General features: G+C 41.0%; 1 protein-coding gene across 2 annotated transcripts in view; it reads left to right on the plus strand.

The window, feature by feature from the left end:
• Positions 1–23,200, plus strand: part of LOC310922090 (dachshund homolog 2-like) — a gene marked incomplete at its 5' end in the record, with an annotated part of 325,896 nt that extends 302,696 nt beyond the window's left edge. Inside the window, 5 exons of one of the 2 annotated variants that reach the window (XM_083882411.1) lie at positions 4,883–5,028; positions 5,539–5,686; positions 7,059–7,202; positions 11,787–11,857; positions 22,256–23,200. In XM_083882411.1, coding sequence (XP_083738537.1) covers positions 4,883–5,028; positions 5,539–5,686; positions 7,059–7,202; positions 11,787–11,857; positions 22,256–22,312 — 566 coding nt within the window. In that variant the 3' untranslated portion in view covers positions 22,313–23,200. The remainder of the gene's footprint in view (positions 1–4,882; positions 5,029–5,538; positions 5,687–7,058; positions 7,203–11,786; positions 11,858–22,255) is intronic. The other variant, XM_083882410.1, reaches the window with a different exon arrangement.
• Between the last annotated feature and the right edge of the window lie 201 nt (positions 23,201–23,401).

Here is a 23,401-nt window from a genome sequence, read left to right on the forward strand (position 1 = left end):
CAGGGCAGTGATGGAGTCCCCATCCCTGGTGGGATTCAAAAGCCATGTGCATGTGGCCCTTGGGGACACAGTCAGTGGTGGCCTTGGCAGTGCTGGGGGAACAGCTGGACTCCATCATGATCTTACAGCTCATTCCCAACTTCAGCAATTCCATGGTTCTATGGCCTGCATTTTCCTGCTGTGTTGAAAACAGTTAAAGTTTTATTAAACACTTGTTCAGGACAAAATTGAGTGATTTCAGAGCACACAGGTGAGAACCTGCTTGGACACAGATAAGTGGAGCATAGTTGATGGTACTGTTCTCTAGTTGTTTCTAGAAGCTTTTAAGGCAGCATGGAAATGTATGGGAAATGTATATTTAATTGTTAGATACTGTTCTCAAAGTGATGAAGTCTTTTCCTGGCAAAGCTCAGTAGTGAACAATGCTTGTATCAGTCACTGGAAAACAAAATGAAATCCGATTTAAAGGTAGTGCACTGGATTAATCAGCTACTCCTCATTTACATTTGTTGACCCTGTTCATTTGGGAGCTGTAATTAAGAAAAACAGCAGCGACTTTAAATTTGGCATCTGAATCACAAGGTTAAAGCACTAAATTTCTGACTGGTGCCTGGTTTACAGGAGGCATCTCTTTTCTCACTGATAATCAGGAGTCTCAGCTCCTGGCAGAGCAGCAATGAGTGAGGGGAAAAAAAGATAGATGGAGGATTTTGGAAGTTATTAAGACATGGAAGACAGGTAACCCTGTCCTTCTGGAATTAGAAATACAAAATACTTGAAATAAACAATGCTTCAGATTGCAGGTTTTCATACTTGTTTTTTTGTAAAAGAAAAAAACCCAACCTGGCTTCTAGTTAAGCAATACAGAAGTTGCCAGGATTTAAAATTAAAATAAGAAGTCTCTTTCAGAAAACTGATTTTGTGGCCAAAAACTAGAATTTTAGCCCTAATTGTATTAAAATACCCATGTTTAGATACCATCTATCCTTGTTGTGAAGTAGATGTAGAGCTGGAAGTCGAGACCTCTTGCCACCATGAAGACACATCAGTTTGGATGATTCTGCCAGGTCTTTGGGCAAATAATGGTATTTCAAATACATATTTTACTTTCAGAGATGAGTCACACAGACAACCCAGCTGATGTTGCAGATCCTCTGCTTTATTTTATTAAAAGTCAAAGAGATCCAATAGAGTATCCAGGCTGTTCTGTAACTATGGGCCATTAAATGTAATCCCCATCACTCAGGTATGAAACACAAAGAATTATAATTGTAATAAACCACTTCAGTCCTTGGTTTTCTGAATTTTATGCCACAGGCAGGGAAAAGGAGTGACCCAGCTGCCATCTATGTCCAAAACCATCTCCTTATCCCTGCCTGAAGGGTGTCTGAGATCCAATGTCTTGGTTAGTAACTAACAGGTTAATAACTATAAATCCTGTATAAATTGTTTCCTCCATGTGCCACGTATTTATTTAATGCATGAGTTATATTCTATGAGCTGTTAGAGGTGAATAATGCTCATACAGCTCCAGGTAGATAAAGTTTTGAAGTGCATGAGAAGAAATAACTTGGTGGTCTAACCAGTGTAAATTGTACCTTTAATATTTCTCTCTTGTTTTGAGAGGGATGTGGCATGTCAAGTGGATCAGGGCTGTGACTGATGGGTTTAAAAACATGCCTTCTGAAAGAAAATAAACCAGCTGGCAAATAAAAGTGCCTGTTGGTTTGGGCCATGCAGGGAGCAATTCACGTTCCCCACGTTCCCAGCACTGTGTTCAGTCTGGAGGTTGGTGCTTCATTTGCCAATCCCTGTTCCTGCAATTTAGGCAGAAGATAGAAGATTAAATACTTAAGCATATTGAATTAAGAGCAAGAAACCTCCTAGCAGATTTCTGTGTACTTCCCCAGGATGATACTCCATTCACCATTAGTGTTTACTGTGTATTTCTTTGCTCTGCAGTATAATTCTTACTTTCATTTATTCATCTGGATGTCAGGTAGAAATTAAAATAAAAAGACTGCACTCTAAATGGATTCCTGAATGCTTTTATAAAGCATGGCAGGTTTAACAAACAGGCTCAATAAAAGTAGTTTCCACTTTGCTTCAATAATCAGAAAGGTTGTTTGTGTCCTTGGTCAGACTGTAGCTGTCTTGACTTTATTTCTTGCTTATTCTGTTGTATTGTGTATGAGTGCAGCTTTTAGCATTTATATTTTTAGTGGTGTTTAAAATCAAAATCCTTAAATCAACATTATTTTTTTTCCATTAAAGAGATGCATTTGATACAGTCCCCAAGAAATGCTACCAGCACATGCCATTTTTAATTGCTTTACCAATTATGATTCCTCGAGTCTAGCTAATAAATTTCTGCCTAAATGTGCACTTATTCAGAGCATGGGCAAGACACTGTTCAGATGTGAAGACCTATTATAAGATTGAAATAGATTTCTAATGCATTTATCATTCATCTTTGCAGTGTGATTTCAATCAGAAAAAAAATGATGAATGGTTTGACAGTTTCCACCCATATATGCTAAAATATAATATGCTGCTTCTAGTTTCAGCTATTACAGACTTTAACATGCAATGTGACCTTGGTCTGCAAAGCATGTTTGGTTAGCACAAAAACTTAATCATAAGAAGCCATAAGTAGAATCCTTTTTTACTGCCCTTTTTCTGGGACTTGGAAATTTATTGCTTCTGGGATAGGTAGGATATGAACAATGGACCAAATAGAGTCCAGGGTTATCTCATCTGTGTGAAAACTGCTGCTGAAAATCGATGTGACCTCTGCTACACTGTCATCCCAATTCCCACCCTCTGTGTCCTATTTGTCTTTTGGTAGAAGCTTAGATCTGTGTACTGTCTCTATGCCTCTCTTGGGCCAGATTACCAAAATGAATCATTGCCTGCATACCTCTTATATTTCTATTTATTTTCCTGGTGTTGACTAGGTCTGATGAAATATGATTCTTTTTGCATTTGATCCTGACTGCAGCAAGCAGCACCTAATTTAGCTGTGTCTATCTTTTTAAAGAAGAGTAATACTACTTTGAAACTTCAATCTGCTGTACAGTAGCATTACAAACCATAGACCATGCAACCTGTCTTCACAGTCAATAGTATTTTTCCTTTGGCCAATTTAATGTTATTACTTCCATCTCCAAATAGCAGAGATTTCTAGAGGTGTTAGAGCAGCTCCAGTTTTGTTAGGCATACTTCATGTATTGCTTTCTTTTTCAAATGCCATTTCTGTTTAGTCTTTTGTGACTCCATGGCTTCACTGTTATTTCTGTGCAGCATCATGTGTGACAACTAATCAGGTTATTTTAAAAACTCTGCCACTGATATATTTAAATATGAGAAATGGTGTGTCTGAATCAGCACAAACTTTGTAGTCTGAGTTGGTTACCCGAGTTGGGATTTTTAAAATGGATCACTTAAATTCCATCTAAGATGCTGTCTCTGAGGACATGTAGAGGTTACTGGCTTTTGTTATTAGTCCTGAAAAATCATTAGGAAGATGTTCCGTTTAATGAACTCACAGAGCAAAGACAAAATACTCCCAAACCAGAGATTTCAAAGAATACTTGAACACTGCAAATTTTCCTGGTTTGTTGTCAGGTGGATGCAAAAAGGGCACCTTGATGGAGGATCCTGGAGTGTGTTACACCAGAAAATAGTGCTGCAGTGGAGAGACCCTGGGTTAATTAGTTGTCAGATTCTTTTTAAGTTGTTTATTCCTTAAAAACAGGAGTGGGAGAAGGAGACCTTTTGAATATGGTGTGGTCCAGTTGTAAATTCAGGCTTTAATATGACCAAGGCACTTGACAGATGAAACTGGGGGCTGGCTGTGCAGCTGCCCTGGGTGAGCACTGGCATCAGGAGCTCATGGCCAAGGCAGGGATCACAGGCTTCACTAAAAGGTAGGTGCTGGGCAGACACTCACCATGATTTCTGCAAGTGCAGGATCATGAGATATATATATATAGACTGGAATATTGCACAGAAGTTTTTTTTTTTTTTTTAGCATTTCAGAGTGAAAAAGTTGTACAGAGTTTGGCTTCAGAGACAGCTAGATTTTAATTGTGTAGTTTTCAGTAATTAAGATAAATATATGGGAAGAAGTACTCACGGGGATCTGAGAGAAGGAGCTACATCTACTGTCCTAAAAGATCCTTTAATTATTCTGTTCAAAAATGGGAGTTCATTGGTGATAGTACTGATTCCTCACCAAATTGAAGGGATTCTTGCAAAAAAACATTTGTAACATTGTTTCTTTCTGGATACACATTTCTGCTGTCTGTGCACAGCTTGATCTATACCTTGTATTTGAAAGAAGGCGTGAAGTGGAAGCTGCCAGGCCCCAGTTTGCTCTCTGTAGATGCTCCAGTTCCGTGCAGTGCTGGCAGAGGGGATGGATGACTCAGTGGAGATTATTTACTGCTGAACACGGGAAGGGGAAAGGTAAAGGAGTAAAGAGATGTGATACATTCCTTGATTAGAATTTTGCCAAGGTTATAGCAACAAAAAACGTACATCAGAATGGCAAACATGATGGAATGAAGACAGGTCATTCAGGTTTAATGAACTGCGTAATACTGTTATAATTCTGTGGTATAATTCTGTAGAATTTGAGATATAATAGTCTGTACTCCGTTGCAGCTGTGTTATAGTCTCAGTGTATTGATTATTGTTCTGTACTATTTTGCCAACTTGCCTTGGCAACAGTCCCAGCTGCCCAAAGACTGAAACAATGTTGATTTTACTAACGCACTTGTATTTTGGCTTCCAGATAAACAAAATGCTAGTTTCTAGAGATTACAGTCACCTATATTTCCAATACTTTCTGATGTCGCTTTTAAACCTATCTTTACAGAAGAGGTCCAAATTGCCATTCCAATAATGAAACCAACCTTAGATAAAGTCCAACTGGCTGGACAGGCCTTGCCTCCTGGATTTCCGGCGCCATTTCTTTTTGCTGATGGTCTTTCATCAGTAGAAACACTATTAACCAACATTCAGGTAAATTCTTCTCTACAGGGCCAGGTTATGTCATGGTAGATAACATGTGTTTCTTTTTGCACTCTTAAAAAAGTTTTAGAAACTATTTTGTATTTGCAGTTTCTCATCTCTTTTAATTAATGTTGTGCTTAGGTTTCCTCTCTCTCTGGCGCTACCAGTCATGGAAGAGTTTCATACATTGTATATATTTGACTTAATTGGCAATAATGGTCAATTTGAAATTCACCGTTTTCATTATTCCTGCAGTGCTTCTCTCTGCAGTTATTGAGGTGAGCAGACATGGCACCGTGTGTAACCAAATTAGCCAAAGCTGTACTGAATGATTCCATGCCACAAAATTCCTCATATGTAACATTAACTACTTCCAATGCTCACTTGTGCTCCAGGTCTGTAGGTTCCTGCTTCTAATCTTTCTGTTTTCCTAGAGGGTGTAAAAGAAACAAGTGGATGAATTTTGTCACTACTGAAAGAAAACGGTGTTTTCAGATCATGCATTTGTGTGTGTTTTAGGGCCTGCTGAAAGTGGCTGTGGACAATGCAAGAGTCCAGGAAAAGCAGATACAACAGGAAAAGAAAGAGTTAAAGATGGAGCTTTGTAGAGAGCGAGAACTACGAGAGAGCTTGGAAAGGCAACTCACAGCTGAACTGCAAAGCAGAGGTGAGTGAGTGAAAAATGGAGTTTGGGTATCTATGAAATGTGTAACCCTTTGGCATTTCCAGCTGGAGCTGTCAAGGGCTCGGAGTTAACTGACATTCATACTCCAATATAATGCAGCAGTGGACCCCCACTGGTAATGAAAGATTTAAATTTCATAAAACCAGAGCAAAGCACATGTTTCTGTAAGCAGAAAGAACAGTGGCTGAAGGATTATTACCTGTAGGGCAACTGGCCCCAGAGAGTTTTGGCAGGTTCTGAGGAGGAAGGCTGGGGCAGTTCCATGGCTTTCAGGTAGGTGCATTAGCATCATTCTGCCCAGGTATTCCCAGCCCGATTTCTTCATTTGACAGCTTTCATTTCTTTTTGTTTCTGCTGTTATCCTCCAAGCATTGAGAATCATCAGTCTTACTGTGAGAAAGATGTGGCTTTAATTTGGGTATTTAGGTGATTTTTGTCATTACTTCCCTAGCCCACATTTCTGCAGCTTTAGTGCTGCTCAGTTTGTCTTGTAGAGAACTTCAGCACAACAAAATATAGCTGTGAGAAATTGTCAGCCCAAGTGCAAGATCTGAAGCAAATAATCCTAGGGATTTTTTTTGCATCGGGAGATTGAGGTACAGTAGCACACCCCAAATGGGGCCTTCTGACACAAACCCATGACTGGTTAGAAGCTTTTGATAATAATAAACAATTAAATTGGTAAATCTGAATTTCTTGCTGTGCTGTTGCAAAGGAGGCAATATTAGTATTCTTTTTAAAATTCAGATCTGCATCTGAAGGAATGGAACAGCACTTCATGTGCCAAAAGCTACTTCTAGATTACATCCATGAAATCAGAAAGATAAAGCTAGATAAGACCAAAAGTGTAGGTGCCAAGTCCTATCTCCCTGTGCTTTTTGAATGGAAATTGGGTGTGTAGAACTGTTTGCAGTGCCAGGTCTCACTTGGAGGCACCAAAGGGCACCTCTCAGTCAAGTTGTGAAGGGTCAGTAAATTCTGATGAAGCTAATTGCAGTGGGTGTCCAGAAACGTTGTATCACCCAAGTGTGATGGGACTGTGTATTTCTGTAAAACAAAACTTAGCTCCTTAGGAGAGCACAGTGTGCTCCTCCTGAATCCCAGTTAATTCACCAAAAACTTGAAGTCATTCACAGACTTTGATGGCTCCTGACTTGAGAGAGAGTTTCACCAATAATCAGCATCCTCAGAATTGTTTGTCTTTGAGGTCACCACCACATGCACATCTTTATTGTCATAGGAGTCTTGAGCTAGAACTGCACCTTTGAATATAAACAGAAACTAATTTTTTACTGTCTTCATCATCTATTAATTGTGCCCTGACAACCATTCTTACACTGTATTTACATTTCAGCCACAATTCAAAAACGCTTGAAGAAAGAAAAGAAGGCAAAGAGAAAATTGCAGGAAGCTTTGGAATTTGAATCCAAGAGAAGAGAACAAGTGGAACAGGCTCTTAAACAGGCCACATCAGGTGACGGTCTCAGGATGTTAAATGGTAATGTCTTAGTTGGCCTTTCACGGTCAGCTTAAAATGATGTTTGAGTGAGGAAAAAAAAATATGATTGTTGTGGTTTAGCTTTGCCTATCTGAGTCATGGCACCATTTATGTGGTGGTTTTACATTTGCCGAATTTATTTGCTAATTGGGAGATAGGATTTTGGGAGGAAAAGGCAAAAGCAGGCTCAACTTAGAAGTAAAAACAGATAAATTTTATTAACATACACTAAGAGAAGCAAAGGAAAAGAAAAAAACCCCACAAATTAATTTCTAAAACCAACCCTTTCTCCTACTACAAACTGTTCGTTTTTCTACCAACAATGTAAAGAGGCAAAACTCAGAACTCCAGGTCAGTACCACTTATAAAACAGTCTTTCATTCAGTCTTTGAGAGAGAGAAGTCTCTCCTGTTGTTTGGTAACTCTCCACAAGAGAAACAGTCTGCTTGTGGCTTCCAACTCACACAAAAGCAGCCCACACAGGAAATTTCTGCAGTTGTGGAACCTCCCATATCATGTAGCCTTTCCCATGACTACATATGGGCCGTAGACTCACAGAATTGGGGTGGTACCTTTTAAAAATGAGCTGTTTCAAAAAGCAAAGGATCTTTTTTCAACTCAGGGAACAGAGATGTCTTCTCACTTCTTCACTGGTAGAGAGCTTCTTCTCATCTCTCTCTGTTCAACCTCTCATAGGGTCACAAAAATCACAGCTGCTTATTCAATATTCACTCAGTTCTTCACAGATAGCTTTGCTCAAATCCACAAATCATCTCCCCAATTTATATTGTCCACGATTTAAAAGATTATTCTAGCATATTACAGCCCGTTACCATAATCCATAGGAGATTTTCAGCCTAGAACCAAGGCAACTCGTCATTTCTATCACTTAAAAGTCACTCTACTGACTTTGAGATCTCCATATTGTCCCTTTACATATTTCCAATTTGGCCTTTTCTCTCATCTCTGAAAAGGGTTAGAGTTTAAAGCTTCAATCTGTGTCAGGAAAGAGTTAAAGCTTGCCCAGGCCTGCGGTGGTCATGTGATCTCTGCTTAAGGTTTCAAAGCCATGCCGGAGGGGGCTGGGGGTCGCCTTCTCTTCCACCCCTCGATCTGAAGGCATGAGCTTGCTAGCAGCTGCTCTTTGAAGCCCAGCGTGGGGGGGGGGGGGGGGGGGGGGGGGGGCGAGAGATCCTATCCTCCCCCCGGGCCACGGGTGCCGGCAGCCAGGAGATCGGGGCATGGCCCTGCCACAGCCCAGCCCCGATCTCTGCCACAGCCCCAGACACGCGGCCGGCCCTGCCTCCTCTGCAGGCAGCAGCTCTCGGAGGCCCGGCCCGGCCGGCCACCCTGGGGCAGCCAGGGCCTAAGCCAAGCTCTCCTCAGCTGCCCACAATGTTACCTGATCACGGGACGGGGGGGGGAGGGGGGAAGAGGACGTCTCAAACCCAGCTTCAGGTTTTATATGGGTATTACCAAAAGCCACATTCCATTTTCTGAGTGGTCAGAACTGCATGTCAATCCAAAACCTGCCCCCTAATAGGTTCCTGTCCTTTCCAGAGAATTCTAAGGTCCTAGCAGGGTGATACTGTTTCAACCCATGACAATGATGCACAGAGCAAATTCCAGAATAAACCCCCACAATTCTTTCCTGAAATAATGAAAAATCTATTTCAGGCTATGTGCTCTGGGTCATGACTTAAAAAAATAAATAAGTCTGGAACTAGAGAAACAGAGCAGTTTACACAGAGATGACAAGAAATGCTGACTATATTACAGAGGAATCTGTTACAGTGCCAGCTAAGACAATGTGAAATTTGGTTCCTATAAGGTTCTCTGAACTCTTCTCTCCCAGCAGATTAATTTTTAGAACTGCTGAGCTTCATTTTTAAAAGCTGTTTGGCTGAAGTTTGCTCAGCCTCAGGACCTATTAAGTGTTAAATATGTATCAGCTTTCAGAGCTGACTGGGTTTTGAACACTTCCCAAATATTCTTGTGAAACAAAAGCAAATCAGTTCATCTCCTAAACAGTGATTAAGTTCTGCCTACCAGGAGGATTTGCCTTTTGTGCTTAAGATGAGTCTGGCCAAACTTTAGAGCTTTGGTTTGAATGTTTAAGACTGAACCTAGCTGAGATTTAATTAATTTCAGGTTCTGCAGCTAAGGTTTAGTCTGTGCATCCCTACCTGGAGTCTCTGCAGAGGCTCAGGAATCAGTGACGTTCAGTCTCTGCTGCACTCAGGTGTCCTGTGCTGTGTTAATTTCTGCTGCCTGCTTTGGGCACTGATAGAGACTGCAGAGTGCAAAAATTGCCTGACTGCTAAGCAAAAATAATGATTTTGGCTTGTCTGGAGTTCTCAACTGTGAGAGCTGCCCACACTGTTCTCTAAAGCCAGGGCAAGGCTGTGTGTGTGCCCTGCCACTGCAGTGCTCTGCAGGAGATGTGAGCTGTGATTTATCTGGGCACCCAAGGGATATAAACTGCAAGTACGAGAGCAGCATCTTTCAGAGGCATCCTCTCATCTGCTGCTTTATAGCCCTCCACATCCCTGGAAGCAGGGCCTGGCTGGTGTCCCTGGAGCACCAGCAGTGGCTGAGGGGCATCCAGGTGTGGATTTACAGCCGCAGTCATGCTGGGGTGAGGACAGTGGCCAGGGAAGAGTGGGTGGCCAGAGCCTGCAAAAAACCCTCTCCACCACATCCACTGGATCAGACAAATGCCCAGACTGGATCCCACGGACAGAAACCAGCACCTTGAGAGGAATGTCAGAAAAAAACTAAAATCCTGATGTGCTGTAAGGTCACTCCCCTGGGTGTTGCCATTGCAGGGAAGCACCTGCTCCTCACATACCAGCCAGGAGCACCCAGCAGTTCTGGAAGCCACAAATCCAGGGATACCAACATTCCAGCAGTGTGATCAACACACCTTTACATCTGCTATTGTGGGCCTGACTGCAGCAGTTTGATTTGCAGGCACACTCAGGTAGTCATATATATGTTAGCACCTGCAAGAAGCTGATATTTACATGCTAATCTGATTGCACATGTAAATCAGGTAGATCATTAGCATCTTAATCCACAATTTAATTGCAGGCACAATTTTATGACAACAAAATATGAAGAGCTATTCTGAGTATTTTTAATTTAACTCTGACAGTGTCTCATTTAACAGATGCTGTTATTACTTACAGATGACTGTCATTTTGGTATATATAACATGTACTCTGAAGGGTTTGAGAAGAAAGAACCTTTTCAGATTGATCAGTCAGTGCCCTGCACTTGCCTTCAGAACAGGAATCTGAGTAAGGGAAACCCTGCAGAATAGCAGTCACTTGTAATTTTATAAGAAAAAAAAAAATGTCTGTGTGAAAATACTGCTTTTTTAATCATATATACATTTATAGAGTTATATATGCATATGACATATATTTCATTTACACATTTATTGCTGAGCTATTGCTTTCCTGTAAGGACTCTACTTTTCAGGGTTTCCCTGCTTTCACTCAGAGCTCAGTTACTGCAGGGTCACCAGCAAAGCATCACCTCTGTGACAGATCCTGACACTCCAGCTGAAGGGATCTGTGAAAGCAACAGTGCAGTTATTCCCTGTTTGAGAAAGTCTAGAACAGGCTTTTGCACGGAAAAACTCCCAAACTGTTTACACAGCTCCCTTTCAGGTGTGGGGTTTTCCTTCCTGTAATTTCTACGGGCTGTATGATAAAGCAAGCAGATGTTTCTCCAGGATTTGAGGTCCCATGGATTCAAATCACATCCCCTTCATGGTATTCCTTGTTGGCACAAGGTGGATTGTGGCATCTGTTCCCGTAATACCCTGGGGTGTTGGAGCCCCTGCCCCCACCCCAAGGACTGTGCAGACAGAGGGACCACCAACATGAAATTAAACAGGTCCAAAGTGAGTGTCATGCGACTCCTTCTCAACTTGGGGGGAAAAAAAAAAAAAAAAAAAAAAAAAAGAAAAAAAAAAAAAGCACAATCCTCTTTGAAAAGCTCTTGTCAGAGATCTGGAAATATTTTAATATTTCACATAATATGACAGCTGTAATTTTGGTTTTGGTGGTAACATATGCTCACACATCCTGAGCTGAGGTTGGAAATGCAATTTGCACAGTTCTTATCTGTAAATGCACTCACACAAACTGATACACACACCCCAAAAACTGTTGCCTGGCACTGGCTATATTCTTCAGCTCCATAATTTGGAGGTATTTGGCTATATACAAGAGTCAATGTAGTTTAATATTATCACAGTTTATTTTCAACTTTTATTTTTTATGTGTCAGATGCCCTCATTCTTCAAGAGGATTTTGCAGACATATTATTACCACATGTTGATTATTATCTGATCGTCAGACAAATGTGAAGCATGTTAAAAATAATTCATTGTGAGACCATGTTTGCACATTTTGGAAACAATTTACTACTGAAAATTCTATGAGAACCAAATGTTTTATGCAAGACCATGTTAACTTGGAGAGCATTCTAGTTTGCTATATATATTTTTCTAAAGATGCCTGAGAGAGGGGCAAAGGGGAATACATTAATCTTCAGTCTCCCATCTTTCAGATGCTGGAATCCCAGATATGGAAATAGAACACAACGGAACCCAACATGACAGTGCAGCGATGCAAGGTGCAGTATGTACCACAGCTCTTCACCTGTGTGCTTGACATTAAAAATTAAATGAAATGCAGAATAATGCTTATGTCTGTTTTCCTGCTTTAGGATAAATGTAACTTACAGAACTTCAGTTTGTTTTCCTGTTTGATACAGAAAACCTTTGTAAGAACAGTACTTTACAAGATCAGAAATTAACTTTAAGTAGAGGTGATATTTATCCAAGGTGATTTAGAGGTGATATTTGTTTTAAAACTGATATTTATCTACCAAGGTGTATGCCCTTAGTTCAAAAGGGGTTTTACATATGATTTATCATTTGAAATATTTTACCTCTGGTCTTTACCTGCCTGTCAAGATCGCAGATGTTTTCAAAAAATGCATGAACTGTAAGCGAAAAACAAAACCCATGTTCACGTTATGGGCAGCTATCTGGTGCTACTTTTTCTTCACTCTGTGTAAGTGCAGCACCTCCAGGTATGATTTGAGTGCTTCCCAAAGAGCAGAAAATGAGTTCTGGCTTCAGATCTGGGATGTGAGGAGTTGTGAAATCCTCCTTTGGGAGAGCTGAGACACCGGGATATTCCCAATGCATATTGCCATTCCTCTTGGAAGCCTCTTTGAGCCACACAGTGTCGTGGTTTGAAAGCAAAACGAGTGAGAGGCTCCAAGTCAGAAATACAATTTAATAAGAAGAAAGGCAAAAAATAAAATAAAATAAAATAAATGCAATAATACAAAAGACCACTGACAGAGTTAGAATACAACTTAAGCAGAGTGGTGGAAGCAGTCCAAATGAGGTGTTTTTTCTGAAGCAGTGATCCCATAGAAAGGTCTGGTAGCTCTGGTCCTCTGGGAATCCAGTAGGTAAGGGCTGCTTATATTGTCCCAAATCCCAGATTATATCCAGGTGAGAATGCTTGGCTCCTCCCCCTGGGCGGAGCCTCTCACAATGGGATGATGAGTCGTGAAGTGGATCCTTGATGGCCCATTAAAGAGAGATAACTCCTGGAGGGAGTTATCTGTGAGTCATGGGCAAGGGATTGATGGGCCATTAGCAGAAGACAGCCCAAAGGAAGGGGGCCTGGGAAGAACACTGCCCCACCTGGTTTCAACAGTTCATGAAGATGGTGATAGAATAAATACTTTGTGTACATCCTACACTGCAACCCAGGACACACAGAAAATCCACAGTCACCTGTGATAAAATCTGGTCTGAGCAATTTGAACATTGAAATTCTCTGATGAAAGTCCAACTTGCAGAGTTTTTCTCCCTTCAGTCCTGTGCCATGTTCATTCCAGACTGTTCAGTTCTGTGCTGGCTGCTCTGGCAGCCTGGAGACAGCTGCCTCTTCCATAGAACTGCTGTTTTTTAGAGCAATCCCACCCTTTCTCCTGCATCATGTAATGGTAATGTGCAAAAACCTCCTGTGCTGAGGTAACTAAAGGCAGTTTGTGCAGACAGGAGAAGGGCTGCAGTGCACTTAGAGATATAAACCTCACTCAAGCATTTCTCTTCAGCTGGGGAAGGTTTGACTTACATACCTCTGGTAGGCATCTGTCGTCCATCTGTCATCCTTACAGGAAAGCTTTCAAGTATTTTTACTGCTGTCTCTTCTTGTGATTTTAGATTCATATGCTCTGTATTACTGTGCTGGTTTGAAAGCAAAACCAGTGAGACACTCCAAGTAAGAAATACAATTTAATAGAAAGAAGGTAAAATAAAATAAATAAAAAGTAATAGTACAAAAGACCCCTGACAGAGTCAGAATACAATCTGACACCCTGTTAGTTAGGGTGGTGGTAGCAGTCCAGATGAAGTGTGTAGTGGTGTGGATTTGAGTTTTTTAATTCTTTGTATAATTTTTTTATTAAGGTTTTGTAAAGTTTCATTCCTACACCCCCCAAACCCCTTGCTCCTCTTGATTACAGTCGTTAACTCACACAATAGGCCCGGGCTAGCCCATTGTATGTCTATGATAGCCCTAGTTTCAGTCATTAAGAATCTATTGTATCTTATCTGGGTGTACACCCAAGTGCTTGATGGCTCTGCCAAGGCCAGATGGCCAGAGAGGCCTCGAGTATCATCTACACCCCTTTTTCCCCTGTTTGGTAAAGTCCAGCCCCCCTGTACTTAAGTCACTCCCCTTCATTTGTATTCTGTAACACCCCTGTTGATAAGGGCAAGACAGACCCAAAAATCTCTCTTTGGTCCCTCACTTTCGGACACACACTCAAGCCTCGACTACCTGGGCTTCTGCCCTGAATAAACACCTTTTTACCACCGATTGTAAGTTGCTCCTTCTCTGATATAAGCACACTTCTGCCCGGGGTCCGGACCTCCGAAAACTTAACGATATCACGACAGAGCCCAGCAAGCCTGAAGGCTCTCTGGGAATGGTGATAGAAGTGGTCTTGTTCAAGCAGTGATCCCATAGAAAGGTCTGGTAGCTCTTGTCCTGTGGGTATCCAGTGGGTAAGGACTACCTATGCTGTCCCAAATCCCAGATTATATCCAGGTGGGAATGCTTGGCTCCTCCCCCTGGGCAGAGCATCTCACAATGGGCTGATATCATTCTGTGAGTCATGAAGTGGGTCCTTGATGGCCTATTAAAGAAAGATAGCTCCTGGAGGGAGTTACCTATGAGTCACGTGGCAAGACATTGATGGGCCATTAGCAGAAGACAGCCCAGAGGGAGAGGGCAAGGGAAACACTGCCCCACCTGGTTTCAACAGCTCATGAAGATGGTGATAGAATACATACTTTGGGCACATCCTACACTGCAACCCAGGACAATTACAGAGAAGGAGAATCACAGCTTAATTGTGATGCAGATATATGTGTCTGACATATGTGTGTATATATATGTGCACATATGATGAGAGCTGTGCTCTAAATATTGCAATTGGAAAATTGCTGCTGCCAGAAATAGTCAAAATATTGGATGAGCACTCGGGACACGTGTATTTAAATTTGATGAGCAAAATGTTCCTTACATTTCCAATCTGTTCATGGTACCTGCTGAGAGGAGTGCTCAGTGCTCTTCCAAATAACTCTGAGAGTCAAAAGTGCATCTGGGCACACTCTGGTAAAGAAGAGAAAGGTAATTTCAGTTTTCAGTTAAAGAAAAACCATGATACTTGGCTCAAATGTGTATTTACATCAAAAATGATTACAAATACTGTGAGGAAAGTGATGCACAGCCACATCCAATGACCATTTACTTGCCTGAAGGAATCAAGAGAAGTTTCTTATGTTGCCTGTAGTTTATTAATACACAGGAAAGCCTTGTGATTTTTACCATTTTTATTTCAGGTTGGGTTTTTTCATTTTGTTTTTGTTTTCTTTTAATCTGATCCCAACTACACCATCTCTTCAGTTACAAGAGGCTTTGGCTCAGGATGTTTTTGTTAAGCTTGGCCAAAGGGAGAGCTGGATATTCTCTGTGTTCAGTGTCCCTGGGTTCAGTGAGAGCAGGGCATGGCCTAAGCAGCAGGAGCTGCAGCCCTGTCCCTCCATGGCAAAGCCATTCCCTTCCCTTTTCTGCCCTGCTGTCTCTGACCCCCCTGGTGTGGTAATCCTGCTGGTGTGGTAATCCTGCTCGTGTGGAGACATGAAGAGCTGAGTCACTTGGTCACTAAACACTCTCAGCTGATAAAAAGCTTTCTGGAGAGTTCTCTGTGGAGCTTGTTTAGATTTCAAAGTGTTCCTGTCTCTTTCATTTTTATTTATGCTGATACTTTAATAACTTTTTATTCCCTTTCCCTTTGATAACCATTAGTGTCCCTGACAGCTCCTATTGCTGTTGCAGCTCTGACAGTTCGAGCACACTCCCTCACTGCCCCTGTCATTTGCTGCCTTTGTTTTTCAGGCCCTGGGAGGAGGAAGGGGCAAAACACATGTCCCTAATACAAAGCTGTTTCCAGGCTTCCAAAATCTCTTTCAGTTGCTCAGGAAAAAAGCTTTAGCAACAATACAGAACTTTCTTTTTCTGTTGTCAATATCTCTGCTGGACAGAAATCTATCATTCACAGTGCTTTTCCTTTGAAATTCAATTAGTTCCACTGCCAGTATCTCCTTAAGATGGTTTAAAGGGAAATTACAGAACTACTGCACAGCCACCTTTCACAGTAATTAAGTCATATCATATTTTATGCTCATTTCTTAAAATTATTTTATTAACACAAGCTGTTCATGTACTGTGTTTCTGATCTGCATTATAAATCTTTTCCGTTTAGTTGACTCATTTTCCCTCTGCTTTGTATATTAATTGAACAGAAATTTCCTGCAGATGAGACTTAAAACTTTTTTGAACTTTACAGTTTATTGTCTCCATCCTCCCTATTTCAGATGTAGTTCAGAGCTGGAGCTGGGAGGTTTTTAGCTGGCAGAGGAGATCAATGGTGATTGCAGTGGAGCAGAGCAGGTGATGAGCACTCAGACATCCTCCTGCTCTTCCTTCCACCACTCACTCCTGGGCCAGCACCACAGTGCATTAACCATTTTATCAGCCAATCTCCCTTCCACATAAAAATAAACATACTGAGTGTCATTAAGTGCACCTTCAGATCAATGATTTTTGCAAATGACATTCAAATACCATTCGAGTAGTGCATTTTTTTCTGATAAAAGCAAATTAAATTAGCACAACTCAAAGTGTGCTGATAAAAACTAAAACTGGACAGCAGCACCATTAGCTGACAAAGTAATATTTTCTCTTTACTGCTTTCTGCCATTTAGTTATTATCCTATTAGAAATCTAATTATAATCCTTTTACTCCCTTGTCAAACTTCACAGTTTTTGCAAGCTTAGCATTGACAAGTGATTTCATTACATTTGATTGCCCATGCCCAGATTGACTTCACTCCGAGACCTAAAAGCCCTCTCAGTTTCTCAGATTCCCTGTTTGCACATTACAGCAACAGCTCCTTTAATTAATTAGCATGAACAGCAGTAACATGAACTGCTGAACAGAAAATAACATCATTTTATGATCGCAGGGAGACTTCTCCTTTTGCATGTTTATACCTTAGTTAACTTTTGTATTACAATATTTCATTGTTAGGGGATATTGGAACAATCAGCAAAGCAATGTTAGCTTAAAATCTTAAAAAGTAGATGTTACAGTAATGCTTGATAACAGCAATGTACAAAAAATTAAAATACTCTGAATTTCAGGCAAGAGGCAGCAGCATAGGCAGGCAGGCTTTTCTGAGGTGAAAATGTACTTCACTGTGCCTGCAACAGGAGGGTGACCCAGGGCTGCTGCTACTGCTTTTGTTTGTGACATAACCTGGCAGAGATTTGGCACAAAAACTCTCAGATTACTGTGAATAACATTTTATTTTTATCTGATTGTCAAAGATGAAGGACTGGTGTAGCTTGGAATGTATTTTGGGGTTTATCCTGTAGAAGACTGGACTTTAGTTTGTTGGTGTTCTGATCTAACCAGTGAGTTGTCAAATCCAAGTTGCTTTATCTGAGTCTTAGGCCTGTTGTTCTTCCTCCTGCCCAAACTGTGTTCTCTCCCTAGAGCATGTCCTGCTCTGGAGGCTGTGAATTATTAAACTCTTGGTAGCTACCTCATGCTGTGTCATTGCAGAGTTCCTAGAAAAGCTCTTTTAAAGCTCCTGTGAAGTTCCCAGACTGTCACTCTATGCCCACGCTGGCCACATGCAGCTGAGAGCTACCCCATCAGGGGCTCACTAGGAACAGAGCCTTACAGGCACTGACTAGAAATCCTGGGTTTAGTACAAGTTTTTTTTGGCTCTGTTAACATGGATGAGGAAATATTTGGCAGAGTCAACTCAGCAGCTTTACACACAAAATAAGTGGGGAGGAAACTCCAACCCAGCATTTCTGTGAGTGAGCAGCCCTGCAGGGTCAGGCACCACAGTCCTGAGGGAAGGAGAGATTTTGGTACCAATCCCAAGGGATCCCCTGGGCTCAGCCTAGATATCTAGATCCAGCCCTGCTCTAGATATCAGAGAGGGCACCTCTGCAGGGGTGGAGAAAGGCCATAGCAAAGTGTGAGAGATGAAAACAAACCAACCTTTGTTGGTACTGCTGCTCACAGAACCAGCATTTATTGACCATGTTCTTTGTGGGTCGAGGGAGCTGTGCCCTGCTCTCACTGCTCAGTTTGAAGGATATTTGCAGATAAAAGAGAAGTTTTGCTGGACAACTAATAAACAGGCAAATAAGTAATTTTTACTTGTCATTCAGCTGAATGATCAGCCCAGATCCATCTTCTTTTCATGGTCGTAAAGGGATCCTTTGCTGAGTTTTGGTAATTGCTCTGGTCCTTACCCACAAGCAGGGGCCTGGATTCATTCCCCTTCCAGGCAGGCAGCACTCCTGTCTACCAAGGGCTGTAGGGAAAGAGGGTTTTTCTGAGGGATGTGATCCTTTGTAGAAGCAAACTGGTTTTGGCTGATTTTTTTCTTTGTACAGAAACTGATTCAAACTAATTAGCCCCGGCTTTGCAAGTTAATTTATTGTTACAGCATTGCATTTCCCATGTGTTGCTTCCTCCAAAGCTGAGCTTGGCTCTGATCTAACTGAAGTGCTGTTTACCCAGCCTGGGAAGGGTGGAGAGCTCATCTGTGCAGTTGGACACTTGTGGTATCCTGTGAGACTCCTGGATCCCACCAGCCCTGGAGCAGGAGCTGTGCAGAGGCTCCCAGAGGGCACAGCCTGGCACAGAGCTGCCCTCACCCCTCCTGCCCCTGCTCTGGCCACACAGCCAGATCTCAGCTCCACCTCACATTCCAGCTGCTCTCCCAGCTCCTTCTCCAGCTCAGCTGGCAGAGCAGGATTTCCAGTTTATTATTTCATCCCTGCTACCCATGTTCTCTGCAGCCTCTAGTGCTGGGCTGTACCTTATAAATTACATGGATAATTTACAGTTACTGATACAACATATTTATCTGTTTTCTCACTACATAGCATACATTTCCTTTCTCCAGTGAATTTCTTCACAATTCTCACTGTTCCACAGAGCCCTGGCAATCCCAAGGTATAGATGCAGCCAGGGTTTCTCCTCTCCCTGGACTGGGTTTGCACACCAGCATTGCCAGGGCACATTGGGAGGGTACACGTGGAAGTTTTGTTTTAAAGTAGTTTAGGGAAATAAAGCTAAATTCCCGATGTAAACCAGAGATCTTACAAACAAAGGATTCAGAAAATTCAGAGATACAGAATAGACTGGGGGAAAAAAATTAAATGTGAATAAATATGGAGATGATTATTGCCTTTGGATTTGTCCTTTATGGACCCATTAAAACCTTGAAAGAAAAAGACAAATTATGATATTGTGGCTAAAAAGAGTGCAAGACCTGCACCTACCCTGGACTAACAACTCAGGGAAGAGAGAATGCCATCCTGAGGGAAAATTCCAGTTATTAACACAGACTCTGGCTCACCAAAATCTCGGAGATATTTACTTTTCTTATACATTGTGAAGGGGAAAAAAACTCCTTTCTAAATGTCTTGCTTATTAAGCCAGTCATGCATTGCTCTGTAGGCTGTAAAGCAGTGTAACATGCACAGGGGGCTCATGAGCATAGTTAGTGTTAGGGAATATAATTTATACCATTTTTATATTGTCAGTATTACCCCTAGAGAATGAGATTAGGCTTTTGTGGGAACATCCGTGGACGGCAGGGAGAAGGATCTCTGCAGACCTGAGATATTCTAGAAACACGTGGTTTTATTGCAAGGGTCGTGGGTAAAGAGGGCCTGCTTTCAGCCACCAGCCTCGGCTGAAGCGAAGCCTCAAAGAGAGGAAGAGAGAGAGAGAGGATACGAGGTAAGGAAGATAGAGGTAAGGGAGGTAAGGGAGCTAAGAGAGCTAGGGCAGGTAAGAGAGGTAAGAGAGGTAAGAGCAGTAAGAGCACGAGGACCTTATTACAATACATTATATCTCCTTTTGTGTTGAATATTCTAATTTACAGTGACCAACCTGCACGAGATACAAAACCTACAGACTTTGCATGCAGCTTATGAGAACTACTATATTACCTTATCATCTTATATTCTAAACTCTAAAGACTACTTTTCTTATCTACCTTTTCCCTGATACCTTGGCAGGGTGGAGAGGGGCTACACCCTTGGGTCCTCTTGTTTTCTATCCCTCAACCTATTTCCAGCTAATCACCGTCTTCCTGCCTGCCATGATCACATCTCAAAGCTGGCTTTCATTTCTGTTTCACTCATAGGTTTTATACCTTTAGTATTTCTTGCCAGGCAATCATATTTGTAAGCTTTTCCTGTCTCATCTTTCCCAACAGGCTTTAAACTACTGTAAATATATGCTTTTGCTCACCTTTGTATAATTTTGTTTTTTAATAGAATGAAGCCCACAGAAATGAATTTGATTAAGGGATAAACCTGATAAAAGAATACATTTATTGCACACAGATTTATTAAAATCTTTGCTATATAATACAGTAAAGTGCTATAAAATGGTCTGTAGCTTGCAGTCAGCTGCACTGAGGAGATGGTGAATATTCTCCAGAAAAGATTAATTTGACAGCATTACATTGTCTTTCCTGTGTAAGTGGGGGCACAGCTGCTCCCAACACATTAATTCCTCAGAGGTGGTTGCTGTGTGACGTGGTTAATGCCATGAAATTCAGTTTATTGCACAGCAACAAAAAAGTATTTTAATTTCTGGAGAATAATTGAGGGTGTTATAAAAAAGGAAATATTTAACTATGCATTTTCTGTTCACTGATCAATGATGTCTCCTGGGTGGCTGCACTGGGCTTGAGCTGTGGCATTTACTTTTTTCTCTTACAGGTATTCCAGATACCTCTGTTGAACTTTCCTTGAGAAATAAAGGGGATTGGAAGGAAATATGGAAACCTGTTCCAAAGTTTAGTGAGCCCACAGTACCCTCAATGTCCTCATCTTACCTTAATTTAAAAAATAATACTTAAAATTTAATAAGAACATAAAGAACAGCCTCCACTAGGAAGAAGCCATGTGCAGCTTCCTAATGATCATGAGAAAAAGGAAAAAAAAACCCAAACCAGAAACAAACCCCACAGTGCTCAATCCTTGCATTTCTGCTGACTTCCCCCCCCCCCCCCCCCCCCAGCTTTAGTAATTCCCCACTACGTTTAAGACAAGAATTTTCATCAGCCAATGGCCTGAAACTAATTTTAGTCCCTTCTTTGGAGGCTCCCAAATGTCCCTCTGGAGTTATGTCCCTGGCTCTTGTAATCTTTATTTCTACTTACATCCAAAATATGTATTAAATCATCTCAGTTTGGAGAGTCTGAGCCTCCTTAAAACCACAAAACATTCAATTACTAATTAGCTGTTTCCTGTTCCTAATGAAGTGAACATGTCAGATTTGGATTAAAATTCAGCTACTGCTTTCCTCTGTTTATGGTTCCAGATGTTTTTGTTTTATCTAGGAAGTTACTTTGACAGCTACTGCTAAATGATAAATCACTCATATTATAGCTGAAATGCATTTTGAAATTGAAATGTGGCAAACTTGAAGATTGCTCCAAGGATCAGTGTCAGTTTGCAGGTCAATACTTGTTCGTTCCTTAGGAGTGCTCAGTATTGGCATATGTAAAACAGTAATGGAAGAGATGTCAACATTATACAAAATGCTGCTCCATATTATCATTTTGCTATCATCTTCCAGATCAGTTCTTGCAGATTTAGCTGGGTGGATTCATGATTCATTGTATAATGAACAGAAATATAAATTCTTGTTAGCTTCAGTTTCTGTGGGCATTTCAATATTTTTTCTCTGGGCCTAAAGTTGCTTAATGTGAAAAATCACAGTTGATAGGTACTATAACTAGGAATATTTTTATGAAGTGCTTTTCTGCTTTGTTCTCTTAATAAAGAAATAGAATTTTGAGAGAAATGTGGTAGTTTCTGAATGAAAGAACAGTTTTCCAAGAACAGATCCTGATTTACATTTTTTGAAAGCAGTGCAGTTTTAACACCCTGTTCCCTGGCAGGTTTTGTGCAGTGACAAGGGTGTGTGGTAAAGCTGGTGCCTTGTCCCTGGGTCTGTCCCAGGGAGGCAACAATCCAACATGGGCTGCCTTCAGGAGAAAAGAAGTGTTTGATTTTAAAAAATGCCTTAAAAGAAGAAAATCCAAATAAGAGTTTGCAACCTGTCCTGAGTCATTGCTGGCAAACACCAGGGCAAGTGGTGGTGGCTCTTAGTTCTTTCTTGAGGGCTTGGCTGGGTGTTGTCACCCAGTGCCTCTTTTTCCTACACAAAACGTGCCCACATGATGGACAGTTTCATTTATATCACTTGTAGATCTTCTTGTTTGGCTCGAAGGAGAAAAAGATCCACAACCAAGTGAAGAAGCCACCTAAGTGTCAGTAAATTATAAAACTGTGTAATTGACTTTTTTCTTCTTTGTTCCCCTCCAGAAAACAGAACATACATCAAACCAACCATTATGTACTGAAGGAACCACCTATTGCTGAAAAATGTATAATGACCACTATTTGAAGACTATATAGTTCCTGAGAAATGTCCCTTCCAACCTTTGCTGCCTTCAGTACTGTGTGAGGAACAGGATTTGTAGCATGAAACTTGAAGGACAATTTCAAGCAATTTACTGTTGCTGCATTGAAAACTGCCATATTAAGAAATAGAGACTTTTTACAAGCTTACCATACCAAACCAAGTCTGTCACAACAGATCATTTTTAGGTCCCTGGAGACAGAAAGGAATTTTAGTATTTTTAAGCACATACATGAATTATTTCCCCTCCCCGCCCCAAAAAAGAACTTTTTTTTTTCCTTAGGAGGTGGCTATTACTGAATAGCATTGGCACAATGATTTTAAGCCACAATGGTCCTCACTGGCTGTACATCATAGAAATCCAGTTTATCACTGAAACTGTTCAACATAGAGCTGTTTCGATTATGTTTATAAATTAAGCTTTGTTTACTGAAGCAGATACTCCATATATATTAACATTTTAAAAAGAAATGTGTGTACATTTTTTAAAAGAACGATGTAAAAATTGTCCTTTCATTAGATGACTGTTTCAAAAGTGTAGGCTAAACCCTAATAGCTGATGTAATATGAAGATTATAATTGATGCTCTTTTTTTAATGCTCAGTTCAGCTTGGCTTTTGGTCTTTCAAGATGGAAAAATGAATATGCAGTAGAGTGTTAGATAATGGAAACTTTTAAGTATGGTTTCTCTGTTGTACCATATTAAGTTAAAGTACACATTCTTTGTTAAAAATGTTCTTGCTAAAAATACAGTATTAAAAAGTTTTTTGTTTGACTTTGCAAATCTTTTAAGATTTTCTTTGGACTGCTGTCACTGTTCACGACATGAAAGAACCACACTCACTGTCAGGTTGAAGTGATGAAAAGAAGGGCAGTTTATTATGATTTGGGGTTTAAATAGGATTTGGAATTTGATCATGGATTGGGAGATGAGGGGAACACCCCTCTGACCCCAGTGGTCAAACCAGCAGTCCATCAAAGAGAGGAATGAAAACAATCTACTTTGTCCTTCCCTCTGGAAAGAGTGTTGTTTACAAAAACATAAGTAT

Source organism: Zosterops lateralis (assembly GCF_965231275.1).
Source record: "Zosterops lateralis genome assembly, chromosome: W".
Lineage (NCBI taxonomy): Eukaryota > Metazoa > Chordata > Aves > Passeriformes > Zosteropidae > Zosterops > Zosterops lateralis.